Raw genomic sequence first — 17,366 nt, forward strand, 5'->3', positions numbered from 1 at the left:
AACTCTGGAACCCCAAATTCCAGTCCAACAACTCATAACCCAGAGTAAGGCCCAAGGAGCCCAATGCATTGAAACTGCTATGGGCACCCCAACCCCACCTCCAGACAGATTCCGGCCACCAGCACCCTGAACCCGCGCCGCCGCTACAAGACCTCCACTCAGGCCCGGCCCTGCCCAAGGGCGGCCTTGGCGACGGCCCAGGGCACAAGAGCAAGTGGGGGCACACAATTTTTATATATACAACTATACATATATGTACAAACAGAAATATATATATATATAATTGTATATTTAATTATATAAAATTATATATGTATGGAATGGAACGATAGTGGAAGAAAAATTTTAAAAGTAGAGAAGGGAATGAGAAAGTGTCTGCCATTTGGTATTAATTTATAGTGGTATCCGAAGAAAAAGCCCCAAATGTAGGGAAAGGAATGGAATAGTGCCGGGCATTTGGGCACCTAGGCCATAGCTTTATTGAGAATTGGTATCATGCCTCTGAAAAGCATATTGCCGGCAAAACTGCAAGAGACCAAGAGTCATAGCTGTCTTGCTCTCTCCCTCTCTCTCCCAAGTTCGAAACGTTAAAACCCAGCAAGTGTTTTCTTTAAATTGGTTGCAATGACTACTCAATTCCAGATTTCCATTTTCCAGGTATTGTTCTATGCTCCACTGTTTATCAATTATCATTCAAAATGATTTCTGACAACCTACTCATTCATCAGTTTTCGATTTTTGATTTTCAATGTTAGGTGCAATTAGAAGTTGGATATGCAAGTCAATCTCGATCAGAAAAGAAAAAACAAGAAGGAAAAGGATTGATTCCAGATTTCCAGATTTCCAGGTTTTATTGTTCTATCACTTCTATGCTAGTGTGTATCATTCAAAGTTTAGACTGTTTAGTATTTTGGCTTGCTTGTTTGAGTTTTGTCTAGCTAGTTTCAATAATGTTTCCTCCGAAACAACTCTCAGGTTCTCAAAAAAGAAAAAGAAAGAAAAGAGAAGAAGAAATTATTCAATCTCAACGGGGATCTTTACATAAATATTTTGTTACAGAAACAAAAGAATCTATTGAAAATCATGTTGAGAATTTAGTAAATGAACCTAAACTACAAATTCACTCTAATGAGTTTGTAGAAAATCTGAATGAGGTAAACGAAGAACTTGATGATATAGGTGAAAATGAAAGTGACGAATCAGAAAATAATGAAAATCCTTGCCATGATGAAGTTATTGCCAATGAACTTGAGTGCTTGAAATCATCAGCTGATTTGAATATTTTTGATCCTAGAGTTTGGGATTGTCTAGATTCAAAAATGAGAGACTTGCTTGTAGAAAAAGGACCTATTACAGAAACTAATATCAACTTTCCTAAGGATGAATTAGGTCGGCACTTTTCCTCTGAGTTTTATGTTCGAAAATTACCAAATGGTGAATCTCTTGATAGAAAATGGTTGATTTACTCAAAAAAGCTGGATAAAGTTTTTTGTTTCTGTTGTAAACTATTTAAAACAGCTCGCTTGAGAAGTCAATTAGCAAGTGAAGGGATAAGAGATTGGATGATGATGAATTGAAAAGCTGTTGTTTGAATCTTGAAAATGCTTTGAGAAATGGTGAGGGTTCTGATATTGATGTGAAATATTTGCTTATGAGTTATAAATTTTGTAGGAGATGTTGCCGAATGAGGCATATGAAACAGATAGGCCTTGGACATCCATTCAAATTATGGAGTTTGCAAAGAAAATGGATATGTTTCCAAGTGTTATGGTTGCCTACAGGATTTTATTGACTATACCGGTGACTGTAGCATCCGCTGAAAGAAGTTTTTCAAAATTGAAGTTATTGAAGTCTTATCTTCGGACTACCATGACTCAAGATAGACTGAATGGATTAGCGATTTTAACCATTGAAAGAAATATGTTGGCAAATGTTGACTACGAAAAGATAATTGATGATTTTGCTTCAAGAAATGCAAGAATACATCATTTTAGATGATTTGTAAACTTTTTTATACGGGTTTTTGGTTTTATGTCGACCCTGTTGTGTAATGTTTCTTTATGTAATAGAGTATGACATTTGAAAGAATCATTACATGTCTATTATTCTAGGCTAGTTGGGCACAAAAAAAAAAATTTCGCCCTGGGCATCAAAAAGCTCAGGACCGGCCCTGCCTCCACTATCGAGTGGTTGCACCGCCGCCGAGAAGCTGCCACTACCGTGTCCCCGTGCGACGCCGTCCCAGCCGCTATCAGAAGCACATCGGATCAAATCTTCACAAGCAGCCACACCCATGTCAGCAGCCCTAAAAGATCACGTCGAAATCACCCCCAATCTCCGCCGTTCTTGGTCGGCCCCCATGGAGATCCAGTGAAATCTTCCGGCTAACCAACAACGAGCACCGATGGATCGTCCATTAAGATTCACCCCAAAATCGAACCCAGCCATAACGGACGCTCGTCGGGGAGTTCGAAGACCTACCCATCCACCGTAACACCATCCTCCCGTCGAAGCTCCGGGAAGCTAGCCAAATCAGCGCCGTCAAATGAAGAAAGACAAGCCCCAGCCCAAGGCGGCTCTCCATATGATAAATCGAACACAACAAGTAGAACGAGACAAGTAGCCACAAGGCTAATGATGACCCTGGCCATCAAGGTTTGGAATTTTTGGAGTTTTGTCGAAAGTTGAAAACCGTCGAGTAAACCCTAGCAGAGCTCTAGGTCAGATTATCCTTAAATAAGTTAATTATTTACGTTAGATTTGTATGAAAGAGTATTCAGTACACGGACGCGTACTTATACCAATAAGAATGGACGGTTAGATAACATCAAGTATATTTTTTTGTTATTAAAACAAAAATACTTATAAATATTAATGACTTAGATCTGCTAGATTTACTAGTTTACTTGCACCCCAGCTGCAGAGAAAAATTTTCCGATTTGTATTACCATAAATAATCAAGATGATTCTTCTACTTTAACTTGATTGAATATCACTACCAATCATCATTAGCTATTAATAAAGTAGTTTTGCTAGCCCAAGTACAAATTAATAATTTTCTTATTTGATAATTCTTAATTAATTATTAATAATCATTAATTACACCTTTGATCCAAAATCTGTTTGATAAACTGTATATTAATCTTACAACCAAGTGTGGTTCCTGGTTCATGGTTGAGCAATCAGATTTTCTCATCAAGAGTACCTACTTCATCTCATCGCTTTTAAAAGCAGAAAATTATATAAAATCTCAAAAAATTCTATAGTACATACCAGTATCTCATACACACATTTACAAATGTGACAACAGATTTGTTGTCAAAGTGGTAATGTTGAGTCCTATTTTGTGTAATCTTAGTTCTAATAATGGTAATTACACCTCCTACGTACGACATTGTTACAAACTTTTGAACAAATTCGTTGTCAATGTTGTAATTTTTGTTTAACTATATGTAAATAGTGTAAATGAATATGGTAACTTTTGTTCTCAATGTTGTAATTTTGATTCAAATAATTGTAATTTTTTGTTCAAATAGATGTAAAATGAGTGTATGAGATACTAGTATGTACCATAGCTTGTCTCATAAAATCTCTAAATCTCCTAAATTTTAATTTTATGCTAAAAATAAATTAAAGGGCTAATGTTATATGGAGAATTTTTTTTCTTTGGAAGATTTATATGGAGAATTGTAATATAAGTCACTGAACAGTACGTACTAATATAATTTTTGAAGGATCGAATTAGTTCTTTCTCAAATTCACACACGGTCATATGCCCAAAAACTGTTTATATAGTTCTTTCCCAAATTCCTACGTACTTCCCGCTTGTGGAAGTAAGAGTAGGTGATCATAGTATCATCCCTCTCTCTCTCTGTCTCCACACGGAGCTTGTTCTGTAAAACCATAGTTACATGCTCACAACATATGCACAACAATCATAATAGGATTAAGGCTTACCTTCAGCAATCACTGTCATGGATTCCATCTTATGCAGCTGCTAAACACGATCACTGAATATGGTCTTCTGTTACTTACCAACTTGCTTCTCAATGGACAGAACAATATGCAATAGTCGTGGTTGTAATCAGGGACCAATTCATCTGTATATATATGAGACTTAAACCTCAAGAAGCTTCCCATTAAAGCATTCCTTGTCGGTTTAGGTTTCACTATTAGATTCCTAATGTATCACAACTTATAGCCTTTCTTGTCGACTAAGCAATGGATTACTATCCTTAATGAATTGATACACTACTTCATTAAGTCACTAGTATTGATTCACTGTTTGTATCCATGTTAAACTAGGATTGATATTAAGCTAATCATCAATTACTTTATGATGATATGTGTTATGTCCATATTTGATCTTACAGTCTCCCCCTTGGACTCACACATATCATGCTCGATGATTTGCACCAGAGAACATCAAAACCTACTTAACTTACTGAAGTGCGCGCCAGATAACAAACTCAAATCGAAAATCCATTCCAACATGGTCAGATCACAGCTACTTATGTAGAGCAAGAAACAGTATACATTTTAACAAAAATGCAGAGTTTCAAAACCACTAACACAAGCTTCTGCAATCTACATATGTTCAACCAGAAGTGATACAATATATGTTAATGTGTATCAACAAGTAAACATATATTAGGTCCTACTTTATGTTTCTAAAACCAGAAACTCAAGCAAATTTACTGAACACTGATGGCTTAAAAAATATTGCTTGAACCTTAACATCATGCTTCACATGATTTAAGTCATCTGATAGCAAGTATGATATTCAAAACAAGATGATAATTTCCAAAATAAAACAATAAAGCTGCAGCAAAATCATAACTGGAAATACCTCAAAAGTTTATTGATAATAATAAAATCTGTCATTACAAACAAGTTGTGATAAATAAAGTCAAAAGACCACAACTGAAAATACAAGAACTCAAAAAACCTTAGAAATTTAAATTGCTCCAACTGGACTAACTCTCTACTGAACCTAAGCATCTAAATTAGCTAAAACTCCAATGCTTGCTGTATGCTTCTGGAATGCTGCTACTGACAATGCCTTGGTGAAAGGATCTGCTAGCTGTGAATTTGTGTCAATACTCAAAACAGCTATTTCACCATGCTTTACCCTTTCTCTAACACTGTAATACTTTAAATCAATGTGTTTGGAATTATTTGATCTTTTACTGTTCTTGCTAAAGAAAACTGCAGCTTCATTATCGCAATAAATCACAAGTGTGTCTGCCACAATGTGACTTAACACTTTGGTCTGCATCAAGAAATTCCTGATCCAAAGTCCTTCACACACAGTTTCATATACTGCAATAAATTCAGCTTGCATGGTGGAGGTTGAAACTAGAGTTTGCTTCATGGTTTTCCAAGCAACTGCACCTCCTGCTAGCATGTACACGTATCCACAAGTTGACTTCTTGGAGTCTGGATAATTCCCTGCGAAATCAGAATCTGAAAATCCAACGAGGTTCAGATCCTCCACTTGCCTATAAACTAGCATGTGACTTTTAGTTTTCTGCAGGTATCTCAACACTTTCTTCCCAGCTACCCAATGTTCATGGCTTGGATTAGACTGAAATCTTGATAAAATCCCTACTGCAAAAGACAAGTCTGGCCTAGTGCAGACTTGTGCATACATGAGACTTCCTACAAGTCTAGCATAAGGCTTTGACTCCATATTTTCTTTCACAACATCACTTTTGGAACTTTGCTTCTTGGTTAGTTTATCTCCTTTGGACATGGGGACTTCTCCAGTTGCACACTTCTCCATACCAAATCTCTTCAAAACTTTGGTAATATAATTCTGTTGAGACAAACCAAGTAGTCTCTGTGCTCTATCTCTTTTAATCTCAATGCCTAGTACATAGGATGCTTCTCCTAAGTCTTTCATGTCAAAATTCTTTGACAGAAAGCTCTTGGTGTCTTTAAGCAGTTTAATGTTACTGCTAGCCAAAAGTATATCATCAACATAAAGTACTAGGAAAATAAAATTGTTCCCAACTGTCTTCAAGTAAACACACTCATCAACAAGATTCTCTGTAAATCCAAAAGTAGAAATCACAGAATCAAATTTCTTGTACCACTGTCTAGAAGCTTGTTTAAGGCCATAAATTGATTTTCTTAACCTGCATACTAAGTTTTCACTTCCAGTTTGCACAAAACCTTCTGGCTGCTTCATATAAATCACTTCATCTAGTTCACCATTCAAAAAGGCTGTCTTAACATCCATTTGGTGTAGCTCCATATCAAAGTGAGCAACTAAAGCCATGATTATTCTAAATGAGTCTTTTGTAGAAACTGGAGAAAAAGTCTCAGTAAAGTCAATGCCCTCCTTCTGTGTAAAACCCTTGGCAACTAATCTTGCTTTATGTCTCTCTATATTGCCATTTGCATCTCTTTTGGTTTTGAAAACCCATTTACAACCTATAGGTTTCTGATTTGGGTCAGGTTCAACTAATTCCCAAACTGCATTTTGACTCATGGAATTAATTTCTGCTTCCATTGCTAGCTGCCATTGATGAGATTCACTACTTTCAATGGCCTGGTTAAATGTAGTTGGATCATTGTCCTCTGCACAATCTATTTCAATTTCTGCTTCTTGCAGATAAACAATGTAGTCACTATCTTCCCCCCCATAAGTTGGTTTTCTTGCTCGCTGTGATCTTCTAGGCTGAGGGTTGTCAGTTACGTGGTCAGTTACCTGACCAGTGACAGTTACTTGGTCAGTTACGTGGTCAGTGACATGACCAGTGACAGGTACTTGACCAGTTACTTGGTCAGTGACATGACTAGTTACAGGTACTCGACCAGTGACTTGGTCAGATACTTGACCAGTTACATGGTCAGTGACTTGTCCAGTGACAGTTACTCGGTCAGTGACATGGTCAGTTGCTTGACTAGTTATAGGTACGTGATCAGTTACTTGGTCAGTTACTCGACCAGTGACTTGATCAGTTACTTCTTGTTCTAAAGGCAATGCTACGCTTATATTCTCATCCGACACAATTTCCTCAAAATCTGAGGATAAATCCTCAAGGTTTGTATTGTGAACTTTTTCACTTAGAAACTTTACTTTATGTGTTTCAAAAATTCTAGGTGAATGATAAGCAGAATATAATTTATAGCCTTTAGATTTATCTGGATAACCTATAAAATAGCAACTAACTGTCTTAGGATCAAGTTTATTCAAGCTTGGATTATAAATCCTAGCTTCTGCATGGCATCCCCAAACATGGCAGTGATGAAGACTAGGTTTCCTGCCACACCAAAGCTCAAAAGCAGTATTTTCTATGGCTTTGCTAGGTGTTCTGTTGCAAATATAATTTGCAGTTTTTAAAGCCTCACCCCACAGAAATTTAGGCAAACCTGTTGTACACATCATGCATCTAACCATGTTCAAAAGAGTCCTATTCTTTCTCTCTGCAACACCATTCTGTTGTGGGTTATAGGGTGTTGTATATTGAGCTTTAATTCCATTGTCTTGTAAAAACAAGGCAAATGGACCCTTTTGTTGGCCGGATTCAGTGTACTTGCCATAGAACTCACCTCCTCTATCTGATCTTACTGTTTTGATTTTCTTTTCTAGTTGATTTTCTACTTCAGACTTAAAGATTTGAAAGGCTTTCAATGCTTGTGCCTTTTCTGAAAGTAGATAAATATAACTGTATCTAGAAAAGTCATCAATGAATGTGATAAAATACACATTTCCACAGATAGTTTGATGCCTAAATGGTCCACATATATCAGTGTGTATGAGTTCTAATAAATTTTGGCTTCTATATGCAGTCTTCTTTCTAGTATTAGTTATTTTTCCCTTAAAGCATTCAACACAGTCTGTTAGATCAGAAAAATCAAGTTCATTTAGGATGTTGTTTTTCACCAAAATTTTCAGTCTCTCTTTTGAAACATGGCCGAGTCTTCTATGCCATAAAAATGCAGACTTTTCATTTAGTTTGGTTCTTTTAACACCTGTTAAAGTGCTAGTACTGTTAGTGTTATTTTCAACAAGTAAAATTTCTTGTTGAGCCATTGAACAATTTAACTGTAAATAATCATTCATAATAACACCAGAACCAATTTGAACAGAATTTTTAGAAATAAGAATTCCATTACTATCCATAACAAGTCTACAACCAGATTTTACTAAAAGAGAAACTGAAACCAAATTCCTTCTCATGGAAGGTACATAAAAAACATTGTCCAGAACTAATAATTTTCCTAATCCTAAATCGAGCTTTAAGGTTCCAATAGCCTTGACTGCTACTCTCATGCCATTTCCTACACACAGGTTCACTTCATCACTTTTTGGGATTCTCCTCCTTATGAATCCCTGCAAAGAATTAGAAATATGAATAGGTGAGCCTGAATCTATCCACCAAGACTGTGGTTCAACATTTATAAGATTAATTTCTAAGGAAAAAACTGTATTAGAAAAAATCTTACCCTTTTTGACTAACCAATTCTTATAGCCAGTGCAGTCCTTTTTCATGTGTCCTACTCTTTTGCAAAAGTAGCACTTGAACCTGAATGGCCTGTTTTCCTTGGCCACTGCAGCTGTTGAACTCTTAGTTATGGCTTTGGTAGGCTTAAGCTTGTTCTGGGGCTTTTTCCTTTTAGGCTTCTCAATGAGGTTAATGGTTGTAGCAGGTTCCTTTTCTTCCTTGATCCTAGATTCCTCATCCACACAGATGGATATAAGTTCATCTAGAGTCCAGTTTCCCTTTTGAGAGTTGTAACTGGTCCTAAGATGACTAAAACTGTTAGGCAAGGAATGTAGTGCATAATGCACTACTTGCTCATCCCTAACCCCCATTAAGAGTTCCCTGAGTCTGCCATTTATATTGATCATCTTCATAATATGTTCTCTAACTCCCCCTGAACCCATGTACTTCAAATCATGAAACTCCTTGGTTAGCCTAGCTGCTTCTGCTTTTTCACTTTCTTTAAACTTAGCACCTATGAGTTCCAGAAAATCTGATGCTAGCTCAGGCTCTTCTATACTTCCCCTGACAGTCTTAGACATAGATGTTCTGATGAGGTTCTTAGCCATTCTATTGGATCTATGCCACTTCTTGTAAAGGTCAGTATCTTTCTTGGTGCTCTTTTCATTTAACTCTTCAGGCTTATTCTCAGTAAAGCAGTAGTCTATGTTCTCATGCATTCCCATATAATTTTCCACAGAGTCTAGCCAAGCTCTATAGTTGGTTCCAGTTAACATCAAGACACTGTTCAAGTTCATGTAAGAGTTACCTAAGGAGCAAAACAAAAATTCGAGTGAGTTCTCAGTTTGTAAAGAAAATATGTTTAAGTTTTCTGTGTTTTATTTAGCTTTAAGTAACCAAAACAAGAACATACAGAAAACCTAAACAACCATACTTGCATTCATGTCAGTCCATAACAAAAACAATATTAAGCATCACTTTTGAGCAGAAACTTAATATCCTGGAGTTCTTTATCAATATGCCATGTTCAATGAAAACAAGTTATCCAAAGAAATTTATCCACATCTTTAGACAGAAGAAAAATTTCTAAGTATCCGTATTTATTTTCATCAAGCATGCATACTGCTGTTTTGTATTCTAAAACCATACTTAACCACTTCTTTGGAAGATAAAACTGAAGCATAGTTTTAAAACACAAAACACAATTTCAGTTTTGTTACTCGATCAGGTACAGTTACTTGGTCAGTTGCTTGGTCAGTTACTTGACCAGTTACACGTACCTGATCAATGTTTTCTGCCAACATCAATGAAGGATGCTTTGTGCATCATAATCACTTATGCCAACAGAAAACCACAAAACATATGAGCTCTTTTACTTTACATTCTATCCAGATTCATCCTTGTAAGAAAATTAAGCTCTTGTATCTGTCAACTTTAACGTGTAAACAAAATCTGGGAGATTTCTGTTCTTCATACAATTTTACACAATCACAGATACAATACCATATCATCAATCAATTCAACATGCATATTCAAGCATAACCAAAATTGATTCGATTCCAAGAAACCACAGAACAATCAAGAAATTGTAAATTTCATCCGGTCACCATCTACTCTAGCCTAACGCACGCCGGGAATGCAACTAGGGTTCTTGGGCACAATCAAAACTTAATTATCATGCTATGAATCGAAAACAATTTTCACAGAAAAACCTGTTTTTGCTTTTTCCCCAATTTGCTGCTAAAAAATCATAGCGGAAGCGTGAATTTTATAATTAACCAGATGCAGCAGTCGACTTAAGTAACTTACCTTGATCAGGTACCTGACCAGTTACTTGGTCAGTTACCTGGTCAGTTACTTACTTGGTCAGGTACCTGACCAGTTACATGACCAGTGACTTGGTCAGTAACCTGATCAATTACTTGACCCGTAAAGCAAAAAACCCTAAAAAAAAATTATGTTTGTTTTGCAAAACCCTAAAACGATTTTTCATATTTGTGAGCCTATGCTCTGATACCAATTGTAAAACCATAGTTACATGCTCACAACATATGCACAACAATCATAATAGGATTAAGGCTTACCTTCAGCAATCACTGTCATGGATTCCATCTTATGCAGCTGCTAAACACGATCACTGAATATGGTCTTCTGTTACTTACCAACTTGCTTCTCAATGGACAGAACAATATGCAATAGTCGTGGTTGTAATCAGGGACCAATTCATCTGTATATATATGAGACTTAAACCTCAAGAAGCTTCCCATTAAAGCATTCCTTGTCGGTTTAGGTTTCACTATTAGATTCCTAATGTATCACAACTTATAGCCTTTCTTGTCGACTAAGCAATGGATTACTATCCTTAATGAATTGATACACTACTTCATTAAGTCACTAGTATTGATTCACTGTTTGTATCCATGTTAAACTAGGATTGATATTAAGCTAATCATCAATTACTTTATGATGATATGTGTTATGTCCATATTTGATCTTACATGTTCGTGCCATGCTTCACTCTGTCTCACATATACAAGTGGGTTGTTGCATTTTGTACGTAAAAGTTTATTCTTCTTCCCAATAAGAGAAGGTATATATCTTTTGAATAAGAGAATACTAAAATTTTAAAAAAGAACAAAATATTTAATCAGCTGCAGGGAATAGAATCCATCACAAGGCTCTGAGCTGGCTCAGATTAAGACTTATGCTTGCTAGCAAATTTGATGGTTCACCGGTTTCCAGTTTCGTATGCGCCATTGCCTTTTCTTCTTTTGGTAGCATGAAAATAGTCAAAACAAATAGTACTCTACATATGTGTGGGGACAATGACAATATGTCAATACGCACATATATATAGTTATTAGTTATTCTGGAAGTGATATAAGTTCATTTGCAAAGAAAATGATATAATCATATAATTCAGAACATCTATATATAAGATTTAATACAAACTCATAAATTGCAATCTGTTAATTAAGATTTTACACCATTGCACCGTATACTTCGAGAGTGCAACATGTAAAGCAAAGAGATCTTACCTAGTCTCTAATTAGTACGAGCTTACTCGCAAATATGCCTTTAATTTGCTAAGTATCGTGTGATCTTCTGTACGTTATTTCCCATTTGGGATGCTAATCAATACTTAACCAGAACTGCTTAACTTAATTTAACATATTTGATTCTTTCATTCCACCTTTCTATTATTCCCAGATTGACAAAATTTTGATGAATGGCGACACCCACTCAATCTGGTAAGTGATGCTTTTGTGTGATGGAACATAAGAATGATCGCTATAAGCCTATAACTATTATAATCAAAAGTTGTTGTGCTGACTGAATCTGATAATGGTGGTAATTAAAGAAACTTGGAATGCGAGGGTTATGGGTTTGTAAAGCAATCAGTAAGTTGATTAGAGATGATTGGTTATGAGAAACTTTTTTTTTTTTGGGGGGGGATGTTGTTATGGTGAGTGGTTGCAGAAGATTATGATTATGGCAGTTGGCAGATATCTGTGAGTGGTTTGGAATGTTCTTGATCATTTTGGTGCATAAGCATGCGCCATTGTAAGTAGCTATGGCATCTACACAAGTACAATTAATTATGCTAAGGATGATGATGCATGGTAGTATTAAGAGATATAGAATGAGAGATACCAGCTCGTTCATACATGTTTAATTGAATGACTATGGACCGATGATTATTAGGGTTAATTTGCTGTAGTTCAATTTAATTGACGCCCCACATCAAAGGTTATGATTAGAACTCTTCCATAATCGATCATTTAGGCCATTTGTGGTTAGAGATGGAGTAGCTCCATCCCATTTGTGTTTGCAACTGTATATATTGTAATTATGCAATGTTGATTTACGTTAGACTTGTGGGGTTGAACCGTTGAAACTTGAAAAAGTTGAAAGATCACTAATACATTACTAAATTCCACAGGGTTTTTGGACGATCATGCAATTAATCAAGTACTAGTGATAGAAGACATGATGTACGTTCGAAAGGTACGTCCAATTACATTGTCCGGTGAAAAACTAAGGTCATCGACGGGTGATGGAATCAATTACAAAGTCATATCGAGATTCCCTAGCCTGGTCCATAAAAACTAGCTAGCATTATTGATGATTTCTGTGTGAGTGAGTGCCCCATTGAACTGTGGGAAGCCAACTAATTTAAGCAAAAACGACATGATCGAATTAACCCTCGCCAATGAATTTAGCACACAGTCGCTTGAGATTTATGATACTATATATGTCGTGTGAAGAAGAGGGTAGAGGACTAGAGGTTTCAAAATGTCAACAGTGTACGTTTCCCCATGTAAAGACTAGAGACTAGTATAAATATGTGATACAAGTCATACTAGCTACCATATCTCTTACCACAACAACTCTCACATGCATGGACATGGAGTCCCAAAACCACCAAATCCCTCCAACCCAAAACCCTCCTCATCCCATTCCCGAGTCATCGCCACAACCCAGTTTTCCGGCCAAACTTGCCCACCAGCTGAAATTCAATCTCATTTTCAGGTCCAAATGGGCCGAGTTGAACGGTGCAATGGGCGACTTAGGCACCTACATCCCAATCGTAGTGGCCTTAACACTAGCCAGAGACTTGAACTTGGGCACCACCTTGATCTTCACCGGAATCTACAACATCATCACCGGAGCCATCTACGGCGTTCCCATGCCGGTCCAACCTATGAAGGCCATTGCCGCCACAGCCCTGGCCAACCCGGATTTCGGCATCCCCGAAATCATGGCCGCCGGAATCCTAACCGGTAGCACCCTCATCGTTTTGGGTGCCACCGGTTTGATGCAACTGGTCTATAAGTTGATCCCTTTGTGTGTGGTCAGGGGAGTTCAACTGGCACAGGGATTGTCATTTGCGTTAACCGCGGTCAAGTACATTAAGAAGGTGCAAAACTTGCCCAAATCCAAAGCCATGGGGGAGAGGCACTGGTTTGGGTTGGATGGTTTGGTGTTGGCTATTGTTTGTCTTTGTTTCATAGTCATTGTTAATGGTGCAGGTGAGGAATATCATCCAGTGAGGGAAGGTGAAGTTGAGGTTGAAGAAGAAAGACCTAGCAGAAAAAAGAGGTGGAGGAAAATCATAGCTTCACTCCCTTCGGCTTTTTTAATTTTTGTGTTGGGTGTGATTCTGGCTTTTATAAGAAAGCCAAAAGTTGTGCATGAAATTAAATTCGGGCCATCTCCTATGGAGGTTGTGAAGATTAGTAGGCATGCATGGAAAGATGGGTTCATCAAAGGGACAATTCCACAACTGCCCCTGTCAATATTGAACTCAGTGATTGCTGTGTGCAAATTCTCCTCTGATCTTTTCCCAGATAAAGATTTCTCTCCCACATCAATTTCGATCACGGTTGGGCTGATGAATGTGGTGGGTAGTTGGTTCGGAGCCATGCCCAGTTGTCACGGGGCCGGCGGGTTGGCCGGCCAGTACAAGTTTGGGGGGAGGAGTGGAGGGTGTGTGGCACTACTAGGGTCAGCCAAATTGGTGTTGGGTTTGGCTTTAGGGACTTCTCTGGTGACCATTTTGAACCAATTCCCAGTTGGGGTTTTGGGGGTGTTGCTCTTGTTTGCTGGGATTGAACTGGCTATGTGTGCTAGGGACATGCATACTAAAGAAGAGTCCTTTGTGATGCTTATTTGCACTGCTGTTTCACTAGTGGGTTCGAGTGCAGCACTAGGATTTGTGGTGGGGATGGGTGTGTATGTTCTACTTTGGCTGAGAAAGTTGGGCTGCAAAGACAAACCTAATTGGATGATATGGAAGCATGGTCGAACCATAGTAGAAAATTATGATCACAACCCATGATGCATGGTGTAGCTAGACTTGTATGTGTTTCAAAAATGCTTGCTCATATGGTGCAGGGGGTTTGGAATCATGATGTCCATCACAAAATCACAAGTCACAACATCATTAGCCGTAAAAGCTCATAATGGGGGAGAGAGATATATTCTGATCGACAATATTATACAGAGTTCGAGTTGACAAACCATTTGATTGGAATTAGCTATATATATATATATATATATATATATATATATATACAGTCTCTATCCAGAGCTAGACCTCGCTTTGAAATTAAAGTGTGAGGTTGGAGTTTATAGTCACTTTTCGGTCGCACATCCACATCTCGACCGTTCAGTTTTTAGGTACTAATGTATAGATCATCTCTACAAAATTTCAGCCAAATTGATGATCTTTAAGGTATCTAACTCGCTTAAACCAATGGACGAACTGAATCTGTCAAACCTGGACCGTACTAGTTTTAAGGCAGTTACCAATGCCTTAATGACTATCAATTTAGCTGAAAGTTTGCAGAGATGATCTATACATTAATACCTAAAAACTGAACGGTCGAGATGTGGATATGCGACTGAAAAGTGACCCTAAACTCTAACCTCGCACTTTAATTTCAGAGCGAGGCCTCACTCTGGATAAGATCTGTATATATATATACTCTGATCGACAATATTATACAGAGTTCGAGTTGACAAACCATTTGATTGGAATTAGCTATATATATATATTGCGGTCTAGTTGAGAGACTTTTTACAATAGATTATGCTTTATGTCCTCACTTTTCAGTAAAGAGATGCGCTGCTTAATATGCTCTTTGAATAAATTCTAGCTATACTCTGTTCATAGGGACCATTACCATTGTTACATCTTTCACAGTAATTAATTAATCTTTGAAATTCTTAAATTCCTTGAGAGTGTGTTTGGATGAGGGAAAAAATGATGGAATTTAATTGAAAGTCGGGATTTCATAAGTTCTAATAGCCAATTCCCTCGTTTGGCATTATCAGATTGGAAATTTTAAATTTCTCTGTGAAAAAAAACGAATGAATTCATCATTTAAATTCCACACTTTAATTTCCACCAAAATAGGTGTCATTTACGAATTTCTTTGCAGTATTCAATTTTCATTTTCAAAACAAGGTTTTTTTTTATTTTATTTTTTTATTTTTTTTAAACTTTCTTAATTTATTACACATTTCAAATCCTAAATAGATACAACCAAACAATAGAAATTGCAATTAATGGAATTTTAGAATGATGGAGTTAAAGATTCAGTCATTTATAAATTCCTATGGACTTCATAATTTTCTCATCCAAACACACCCTCAGGGGATTTTGGGTGGGAATACATAATTAAGGAGATAAATGGCCCTATACTTCGGGGGGTCATTTGTGATTAATTAGTCCTTACATAAAATACTTTATAAGACTGGAACGAGTACGTATTAGTCTTTTGAGGACAATCTACAGGGTAAACTCTATCTATATCGAAACACAAGGCTACCTTCTGCAGTTTTGCTCCAGACTCATCACACAGTAGTCATGGATTAAATCCGAACCAGCTGAGAACGACGGTCATCAAATGATCGGGCGAGACCCATTCATCTGGAAGGCGATTATCAACTCGAAACCACTTTTTCACTTCATTGGTTAGCCACAAGTCATATGCCTTCTTGAAGTAAATGGAAGCGGTTCGAAATTTTAGAATGGTACATGTCCCATGCTTGTTATATTTATGTTCCCAAAATTTCTCATCCGTATTCCCTTTTTCATAATTTTTCCAACATGCTCTGAGTTCAGTTTTTAGCTGTGGGGATAACTATTAAGAAGAAAAATTGGTGAGAAATGCATAATGGAAAAAGGGAAACAAATAAAAGAAATAGAAAAGCAAAATGAAAGAAAATTATAAACTACTTGTGATGACCAAAAAGGAAGATAAGGACGAGGTTGCGGACAGTTTACGATAGGTTGATATTTGTGTATACCACTAGGATTGGCTGGATCTATTGGTGTTGTGTTAATAGGCCATAAACCGTAGAGAGTGAAATGCGGACACGCGGTTCAGTTATGGATTTGTTTACCGATTTTTGGAACTTGATAAATAAGTTGTAACGTTTCATAATATGGACCTCCCGCCTCACTTATTGGGGAAAAGAAAGATAGCAGGAGGAAAAATGAAAAGATTATGTGTTTTCCCATGCATGTGTAAATGAAAATTAAACAACTAGAGGGTGTATTTGTAAAAGGACAACTAGAGGGTGTATTTGTAAAAGGATTTGAAGACTGAGAGGAAAGCAATTGATCGATGGGACGGAAAGATCGAGAGTTTCTAGGAGAGCAATTGATCGATTGAAGTGTTTAAGGAAGTAGAGTAATGTTGATATTTGTAGGCGTTAGATAAAGGCCATGCTGCATGCATGCCTTACCTAAATGTTGTTGTTTGGTAGGAAACGTCTCATGCACGACCAGAAACGCAATTGGTTGATTAAACTACTTTATTGATTAATGTAAACTACATAAGTAAAGCTTGTACATGCATAACTCGGATCGAGTTCCCGTGACACAGAAAAATTGTCGAAACAATTAGAATGAGTTTTGCGAAAATGTTAGGGTTTTGGTATTGACAGTAAGGGCTTAGATCCCACTTACGCTCAAGTTATTCTACGTGGCTTAAATTCAGGTGATTAAAGGAAGCTTTTGACTATCAAAATTGATACAATTTCTAAATTTCGTTCTGGAAAGGGCTCCTAATAGCCTATGCGCGCACATAGAAAGCTGCTCCAGCTGAAAGGAAAAGGTCCAAGTATACACCAAACTGCAGATTCATACCAATGAGTTCAAAATAATTTCCATAGGTGACATCTTAACAGTAATAATAGCCATTCGTTATTCCAGAAGTCAGTATACAACCCCATGTCTAATGCAAGCCAGAGAGGAAATCTATGATTCTCTTTTGAGAGCATAAATGGTCACTTCATGTCAATATTAAAAAAAATGCTAGTTAAATTTGATATACATTATTGATTCGTTCTCGATTGTCTCACACTTAGATTTTCAGGATTCAATAGCATAAGAGC

The 17,366-nt window shown here is 37.0% G+C and overlaps 1 protein-coding gene and 1 long non-coding RNA gene across 2 annotated transcripts; both read left to right on the plus strand.

The window, feature by feature from the left end:
• Positions 1-141: 141 nt before the first annotated feature.
• Positions 142-2,010, plus strand: LOC133741027 (uncharacterized). Its single transcript, XR_009861560.1, has 2 exons — positions 142-657; positions 756-2,010. It is a non-coding gene; the product is annotated as an uncharacterized LOC133741027 (long non-coding RNA).
• A 10,719-nt stretch (positions 2,011-12,729) lies between these two features.
• Positions 12,730-15,134, plus strand: LOC133738564 (molybdate transporter 1). The gene has a single exon (XM_062166120.1). The coding sequence runs from the start codon at positions 12,859-12,861 to the stop codon at positions 14,296-14,298; it is 1,440 nt and encodes a 479-aa protein (XP_062022104.1). The 5' UTR covers positions 12,730-12,858; the 3' UTR covers positions 14,299-15,134.
• The last annotated feature ends 2,232 nt before the right edge of the window (positions 15,135-17,366 follow it).

Source organism: Rosa rugosa, chromosome 3 (assembly GCF_958449725.1).
Source record: "Rosa rugosa chromosome 3, drRosRugo1.1, whole genome shotgun sequence".
Taxonomy (NCBI): domain Eukaryota; kingdom Viridiplantae; phylum Streptophyta; class Magnoliopsida; order Rosales; family Rosaceae; genus Rosa; species Rosa rugosa.

What these genes read in the sequence shown, in the direction of transcription:
- LOC133738564 (XM_062166120.1), top strand. Translation starts at nt 12,859, where the DNA reads ATGGACATGGAGTCCCAAAACCACCAAATCCCTCCAACCCAAAACCCT.